This window comes from Sinocyclocheilus rhinocerous, unplaced genomic scaffold (genome assembly GCF_001515625.1).
Source record: "Sinocyclocheilus rhinocerous isolate Xijiao unplaced genomic scaffold, SAMN03320098_v1.1 scaffold4178, whole genome shotgun sequence".
Lineage (NCBI taxonomy): Eukaryota > Metazoa > Chordata > Actinopteri > Cypriniformes > Cyprinidae > Sinocyclocheilus > Sinocyclocheilus rhinocerous.
Genome location: NW_015627541.1, coordinates 55997 through 64945, shown reverse-complemented (window position 1 = coordinate 64945; position 8949 = coordinate 55997). Strand labels below are relative to the sequence as shown.

Here is an 8949-nt window from a genome sequence, read left to right as displayed (position 1 = left end):
ACACTGTAAATCCCCAAACCCAACCTTCAGAGCTAAGTTACTGTATATGTGTGATGTACAGTGTGAATGCTCCAGGTCTCAGTTGTCTATTGCCTACATGCCAACCGCCAGAGTTTAGCTTCTAATTTAGGGATGTGAAGTGATCCAGGGGCTAGTTCGGGTGTAAAATATATTTACTGCAAGCAGATAGTGCAAACCTGTTTTTCAAGAATCATGTTTACCTATATTAGTGGTTATGATGTGGTTTTGCTTTAGGACTCTGGGTGCCAAAATGTGCCGAAATAGTTTATCATACAAAAGTAACAAAAATGGCCTTAACATCAAACAGTTACCTTTATTAATGTTAATTATAAACTGTGCAAGTCCAACAGAATTCGAAAATTATATGAGACACAATAGAAAAACTTGCCAACTTAATTTACAAGTGTTGCTTGAATTTCAGTTTTCATGCTCTAAACTGCTAATTCACCCAAACTTGTCTAAAACCTTGTGCCATGTGACAAAAAAAAAAAGCCAAAGCCAAATTTGACTTTTGACATCAACAACGAAAGATACGAGAAGCATTTTCTTCCTTATACAAGATAATTAAAACCTAATTTATTTTTCCATCATATCAGTGCATGATTTTAGAGTTGCTGTTTAGTATTTCCTTTTCCTTTTTTTTTTTTTTTGGTGATGTGTTTTAGCATGTTCCTATTCATTACCATTCATGTAATCAGCTCTGATCTGCTCTCACTTACCAACTTTCATTGTGTCCTGTTTTAATACTACAGCTTTTGACCTCAATTGCATGACCCTAACACAGCAGGTTTATTTTACCATATATTTCACTAGTTTCTACTATGTTTGTCTTCTGTTCCTTGAATTAAGTCTTCTGCCTTACGAGAACAGCCAATCCCTCATGAAGAGGCAAGTTTTTACATGTCACCTTCTCTCAGTTTTGGTTTATGTCCCTCTTGCTCTTCTTTTCAGCTTGTTTCCTCCAGTGTAATGTTCCAGCTCATTCTTTGTCTTGTTCTATGTTAGTGAATTTTCTCTCTTAAGCTGCCATGCTGATATAATTTGTCTCAGAGCACTTAATTCCCAACCCAATAAAATGTTAATATTCACTTTTAGATGAGATAGCGTATTTTCATTCCAGTGCTTTGAACTCATCCTTGACCTAATATGGTTATTTACAATGAATATTTCCATAAATAGACACATCTCTTAGAGGTCATCTTTGTGCTGGTGTAGTTCTAACAAAACTTTTAACAGATAAACGCATTTATTGTTTACAGTCTTTCTCTTCAGGGAAAAAAAAAAGACCAAAAAGTTTGATGACTCATCCTGCACTCAGGATGACTGATACTGATATTTGACTGATACTATGTTTTTGATCATACTGTTACTACAGAACGGTTTTTTCCCCCAGTAGTCCATTAATGTGTCTCACAGAACTCAAGCTCCTTTGTTTAGTTAGTATATACTGTTTACCTGACAAATCTTCTCTTCTTCTCTCAGTGTCGTTCTGTGAGGCCCGTGTGGTGAAGGTTCCGGTCGGTCCTCTAGTTCATGTAGCAGGGCAAGCTGTCTCCATTCGCTGTGATGTGTCCTACTACGAGGGACCCCGAGATCAGGATTTTGAGTGGTCTTTGGTACTTGCCGGAGATAAATTGCTCTCGCTCGTCTCCACCTTTGACAGTAATTTTGTGGACCCTTCAATGAGGGACCGGGTTAACAGTGGTGACATCAATTATAATAAGCTGGGAGATGCTGCTATTGAACTAAAATTCAAGAAGGTCAGAGCAACAGACAGTGGCGTGTATCGCTGCAGTACCCCGAGCACCGATTCGGTCATCAGCGGGAACTACCACGCCGATGTGGAGCTCAAAGGTGGGTCAAGCCTGTAAAGACTTACTTTTTAAAGATTTTTACTTCACTCTCAGAAAAAAATGTGCAAAACCTGTACCTTTTGGGGTAGCACTCTCAAAGGGTACCTTAAGAGTACATATTACTACTCTAAGGTACTAATATTCACCCCAAAACAGGTTTATTTATTCATATTATCCTCCTTTTAGTATTTATTTATTTAAATTGGGACAGTGACTTCATAATGACAATGTTAGAGATAGACTTATATATTGAGCGATATTTTGGCATTTAGAGATTAATAACTGGTTAATATTTTGGCATTTACATATTGGTTAACACCTATGCCAATTAACAGAAGTGGTCGTACTGCCACTTCCAACATTGGGTAAATATTGTGTATCACAAGGGTTTGTTCATACTTTGTGTTTTAAATTATTTTGAATGAGCAATATCACATTCGTAGACGTGAGATATTGCTGTATATCAGTACGGCTGTGATTCGGCCGTAGGTAATATCTCACGTCTACGAGTATGATATTGTGTTTATACAACATTTCGACGGCACGAGTGTAAATACATAAGAAACAACAATGAAGTGTCTCTTTTGTGCAGAACTACTTCCTTCCGCCATGGAATCAAATCTCAGTTTAACAGTTGAGCCCAAGCCTCCGTTACTAATTCAAAAACATCACTTTAGAACTAGTAATGAAGGAACGTTGAGTTGCTTTATTAAAAGCTTGCTGTATTACTGTTTTAAAAGCTGTGTATTATGTGGAGTAGAATGTTGTGAGAGAGATTGACTGAGCGAGTGTGATTACCTACATCTGATACAGCATTTATTCTTCAGATCAATCTCATATTCACAATAAAACATGAGTTTGAATGTCTGCTGAGGAAAGGGATAGGCTGTTTGTCGTACTATCCTTTCATCTGTTAAAGGGTTAGTTCACCCAAAAATGAAAATTCTGTCATTAATTACTCACCCTCATGTCGTTTCAAACCCGTAAGACCTTCGTTCATCTTCGGAACACAAATTAAGATATTTTTGATGGAATCTGAGAGCTGTCTGACCCTGCATAGACAGCAATTCAACTGAAATGTTCCCAAGTCCAGAAACATAGCAAGGAGATCTGTAAAAAAATTATAGAATTTTCATTTTTGGGTGAACTATCCCTTTAAGGGTGATTTCCGATGACAGCGCTGCTCAGTGCATTTGTTGTCTGCATCTTACAAGCTGTTATTAAAAGTAAAAATAACTTCCGTTCCAGTCTCTTTCAATATAAAAGTCTTTACTGCTGACTCATAAACCAGTCTCTTGTTGCCATCTAATGGTGGAACAATGTCACAAAAATCACCATCGCAAACACACACACTGTTTCCCAATACTAAATACTACTATTATTTATATAAAATTAGGGTTGCAAAGGGGTGGAAAATTTCTGTAAAACTTTCTAAAAATCCTGGAATGTTTCCGAAATTTACTGGAAAATTTCCACCTTTTTGCAACCCTATATAAAATATTATTTATTGAAAAATAATATTAATAAACAACAACAGCCATCATAAAAGTTGCTTGGCAATTCAGTCAAAAGTACAAAGGCAGCGCTATGATATACAGCATTGAAGTCACATAAAATACAACGTGATGAGATTTTGCCCTCAGCCAAAACTATTTGCTCTGGAACAATTAATAGATTAATGAGACCAGAGACCACGCACGAGATTTACCCACAACGAATTATATCTCATGTTTAACCACTATAGAGACTTCAGAGCCAGCGGTAAATTCCAGAAGATCTGGCCGAGGTGAGGCTGCTCTCAGCGGGTTCATGAGCGCTTCAACAGCCGCTGACACCCTGGAGCTCACATCTCCAAAAACCTTGAAGCAAATTTTCAATTAGATGTTATCTTTATTAACAAACTGCATATTTGAAATCTAAACAAGTACATTATTGCCTTAAAAACTCATAAAACTACATTCTGTGAGACAAAAACGGTATTAATTATGAAATTATAGTGGATTTGTGCATCAGCCATGACAGTGGAGTGATACAAACAGTGACACGTTTGGAGTTACGATATCACTTGAATATCACATTCTTATCAGCCAGTCAGATTCGAGGACCAGAAAGAACTGTTGTATAAATCTATATATCTTATTTGTTGCAATTAAGTTTGTTATATATGTTGCGGTTATATCAGTAGCCTTGTGCTCTAGAAATCTGCGTTGGCACTTACAAGGCCTTATTGGTCGACTAATTGGAAACAAAATCTCAATTCCAAAGAAATTATAACTTATCTAATGCAAATGAAAATAAAACAGCAGAGGCCTGTTCTAACTGCCTAATACAAACAAAAGCAAACTGCGTTGATCAAAATAAAAGGCAGGCTACTCCTACACTCCAATTTCTTAACCCTGCAAAGCCTGACATATTAAATCATTAAAAAGGAAGTTTATTGAATCTTAGGCAAAATATTAAAAACAAAGTCTAAATGTTACATGATACATCATTCAGTTATGACTCCTATAGTAGGAGAATATGGAGCTCATACTTGAGGAAAACCTAAATTGTATTTAGAGGCCTACACTGATAAAAATTTGAGTTTCCAATTTGATGCAGTTGCTGATATTTATACGACCAAAATTAAGATGAAATTTTGATTGCAATCAGCTTGTAATTTAAATCAATGAGATCTTTAAATATTGGTTGTCACTCTATTATCTCCCAATAAAATGTCTTAAGATGATATTTAAATGCTTAGTTTTATGCTCAAAGCTCTGTGATTTTTAATGCGGGGGGCAAAACAAATAATGCAATGCAATATAGTGATGGTTGAGAACTGAACAAATAAACGTTCCTCAAAAGCTTAATGTATTTGATAATCACATATTAATATGATTTTTCAAAAAATATGTATGGATAATCAGATAAACACAAGTTGTTTCAGTCCAGTAAAGGGATATCTTGAAATATTACTAAATATAGAACTTATTCTTACGTTTACGTCATCAAAATTAGTAAAGATTTCACAGCAAAAAGACATGTGAACCATGACCTGAAAGGAGATGCTTTTACAGTTCTACTAAAAGGCCTTTTACTTGCAAATGTATAAACTATCAACCAGATGACAGATGGCATGTAGATGTAAAGATTGTGCACAATAGTTCTTTCAGCAAAATTTTGATCCTGTTAATGTATCAGATATTATGTTTTGTATCAGATATGATACAGTAGGTTTATAAAGATAAACAAGGTTGCACTGAAAGTTTAAATAGAACGTGATGCACTGCAAGGCTTGAAGACAAAAATACAAAGACTTATTCTTTGTTCTGTTAGCTAGAGTAAAAGTCTGTGGAGCTTAATGGAGGAGTTCTGAAGCTTTTTTTTTTTTAAGACAGCATTTAGATTTTATCACTCCACTCCACTTTTGGAGATGGACAAAATGAACTCTTCCGCACCAACAACAACAACAAAAAATAATAGCACAATCAAAGCACAGAACAACACAAGGAGCATAAAATATGAGGTTGTGTGTTGAATAGATCAAGATGTTTAATGAATTGTTACATCTGACTATATAAGATTATATCTGACTGATCCAGCTTTATTTGTAGATTTTCTGGGTCAGTAAATGAGATAATGCTCATATCTGGGTGAGCTTTTCCTTTCATTTCTAGATTGGTTTTCCCTCTGAGAATTGTTTGGTGTCAGACCTTAGAGAGGACAGTTAAGGAAGCAGTCACCATTAGGAATTTCCCTAAAACTTTAGCCAAAGAGAGCTTTCTTCATTCACTATGACACTGACAGATGCAGAGTGTGAGAAAAGTCAAGGGTCGAATGCAAACCGGCTCCTTTAGCTGATGCTAGGATGTACTAGTAACCACACAGTTAACAAGCAATACCAAATTGTGAGGAAATGAGTGTTGATAACTCCAGTGTTCATCAGAGTTTCACTTTTGATCAATTTAATGTGTCCTTGCTGAATAAAAGTAATAATTTCTTTAAAAAAAAAAACATTGACCCCAAACTTTTGACTGATAGTGTAATCCCATGTATATTACCTTCTTCCCATTAATGTTCTATTTGTTCTGATTTCAGATCTTTTGTTAAAAGGGAAGTGTGTAATTTCTGCAGCACTAGTGGCAACAAATAAAATTACAAGTGGTCAGACAGGGTCAAATATAACAATATGGTCTAAACCAAGACTTTGAGTTTGAGATTACAGTGGGATTACTTGTTTGACCTAACAGTGGAAGACAGGTGGTGTATGGAAAACTTTTTGTCTCAGCATTATTTTTGCAAGTCTGTTTGGCGATGTGGAAATCACACACTTCACTTTTTAAACCTTTTGACACACAGCCCTTCTTCTGCCTGCTTTAAAGTGTCATTTGTTGTGTCCAGTGATCGGGGACAGTCTGAAGGTGGCTCCAGCCATTCCCAAGTCAGCGGTGTCTGAGGGAGAATCAGTGGAACTCCAGTGTAGCGCGACACGGGGCTTCACGGAGCACACCTTCCTCTCCGTTACTTGGTCCATCAGGAAAGGGAGCAGCCCGGTGGAGGAAATCTTGACGTTTGGGCCGGATGATAAGATCAAAGTAGGACGCAACTACACTCGGCGTTACACAGATGGTGGATTTCAGTTGGACCTTCGTGGAGGTGGTTTTTATGGACTGGTCCTGAAAAGAGCGAAGCCATCAGACCAAGGGGAGTATGTGTGTACGGCCCAAGAGTGGGTGAGACAGGGTGAAGAAGGAAGAAACTGGCGCAAGATTCTGGAGAAGTCTGAGGAAATGGGAAAGGTGGTTGTTACACCCACAGGTGAGTCACATCTCATTCTCTCCTCAGTTCACTATCATGTAAGTTTGTTGATTGTAACTACAATTATGGGTCTTGATTCACAAAACATAGGGACACTGATGACTCCATTACCAGTAACACGATTATGAGGTTGTGCTTTAAAAAATAGCTGGTATTGTGGTGAGTCTCTGAGTGATGGCCTTCTGTTAAAATGTGCAGTGCTATTACGAAATATGATTATTCTCCATTTCTGATGACTTGAGACTGTGAAGAAGTTGTAATGACATTTCCAGTAGGATTTTTTTTTTCATTTTCATGCATTTTTTTTATAAATATTATAAGCTGATGCAATAAAAAAAATTGCTTTAGAAATAAGCTTAAAACTAGTTTTGAGAGTCTAGGGATACTCGATTACATTATTTTCAACATTTCATGGGAGACTGCTTAACAATTTTGCCACAATTTCCATTTCAGTGGCAACAGCAACTTCTGTCACTGGTTGATTTTCCTTCTGGATTATGGGTAATGTAGTTCTCCAGCAGAAATGATGGTGTTTAAAGGGTTAGTTCACCCAAAAAGGAAAATTAGGCTGTGTTTTACTCACCCCCGAGGCATCCTAGGTGTATATGACTTTCTTCTTTCAGACAAATCCAGTCGGAGTTATATTAAAAATTGTCCTGGCTATTCCAAGCGCTATCATTGCAGTCAGCAGGTGTTGCAGTGCTTCAGTCCAAAAGAAGTGAAATAAAAAGCACCCAACCATAAAAAAAGGTGTCTCACACAGCTCTGGGGGGTGAACAAAGGCCTCCTGTAGCGAATCGATGCATTTTTGTAAGAAAAATAACCATATTTAAAACGTAATAATTAATTTAATCTAGCTTGCGCTCACTGTTGTACACGGAAGCAGCTCCGGGCGGATGACGTATGAGGTCGGCGTTGCGCATGCACCGCTCAGAAGTGACGAACGCGGGAGCGCAGGGGAGAGATCAAAACAAAACAACGGTCACTAATTAGAAGTACAAAACGAGGATTTGTAAAGAAGAATGTCGGAGGATTTCGATATAAGCCAAGAGGAGACTGGTTTTCCTTTGCTAAAGTAAGGAAACTTTGCTTCCTTTGCTCCTGTAAACAAACGTTGGTTTTCATGAGACACACCGGCGCATGCGCAACGCTAACCTCATGCGTCATGCTCCCGGAGCTGCTTCTGTGTACAACTGTTGGCGCAAGCTACATTAAAGTGATTATAACATTTTGAATATGGATATTTTTCTTACAAAAACGCATCGATTCGCTACAGGAGGCCTTTGTTCACCCCCCAGAGCCGTGTGAGACACTTTTTTTTTATGGATGGACGCTTTTTATTTCACTTCTTTTGGACTGAAGCACTGCAACACCTGCTGACTGCAATGATAGAGCTTGGAACTCCGACTGGATTCGTCTGAAAGAAGAAAGTCATATACACCTAGGATGGCTCTGGGGTGAGTAAAACACAGCCTAATTTTCAATTTTGGGTGAACTAACCCTTTAACACTGCAGCCAGATATACCTTCAAAAACATGAACATGAGATTGTACACTAGCACGTAGAATGCATACAAACTACATAGTTCATGTAGAGTACTCAACCTGTAAATCCTCAGCTTCCTGGAGCCATTCTTTAGCCCTGTTCACTGTGTCTTGTAGTAGCAGGCAGTTTGGCAGGTATGCTGGTACCCCGTCCACCTGAGTCAACATAGAACTGAGTGTCTCTAAACTCTCTGGAGGCCTAAAAAATAGGTGAAAACATTAACAAATGTCACTCAGCTCATTACACAATCACTTTGTGGTGCCTCCTACAGGTTCTCAGCATGCAGGAATTAATTCAGTTTCATTCAAGGGCTGCTTTGCATTTCCAAGCCTTCAGTTTGCTGAACTGATGCAAATGCTCTGTTGTGCAAAAGGAACTGGTTCCCTAATTCAGTCATGTACTGGCTATTCAAATTGATCTTAGGTTTTTGATTTGTACAGTCACTCTAATAGATCTTGTTATGGCTTGAGACCAGAGCTCCCGCTGCAATGGCCAATAAGCCTTACATAAGCATGGCAATGGTTCTTATTGTTAACTAAAATGTATAAAAATTGTTTTTGTTAATTCTACTGAAATAAAATATAAATAGATACTTAAATTTAAATAAAAATTAGAAATGTTGACTTGGAAACTAACTGAAATAGAATAATGTTAAGCTGAAATATTAAAACGACAAACTCAAACTGAAATAAAAAGAGAAGCTAAAAAAAAAAAAAGAATTAAAATGACA

The 8949-nt window shown here is 37.4% G+C and overlaps 1 protein-coding gene across 1 annotated transcript in view; it reads left to right on the top strand.

Annotated features, from left to right (window-relative positions):
• Positions 1-8949, top strand: part of LOC107730419 (prostaglandin F2 receptor negative regulator-like) — a 26883-nt gene that overhangs the window by 766 nt on the left and 17168 nt on the right. The window contains exons 2-3 of the mRNA XM_016541268.1: positions 1504-1875; positions 6258-6674. Of these exons, the coding sequence (XP_016396754.1) occupies positions 1504-1875; positions 6258-6674 (789 nt within the window). The remainder of the gene's footprint in view (positions 1-1503; positions 1876-6257; positions 6675-8949) is intronic.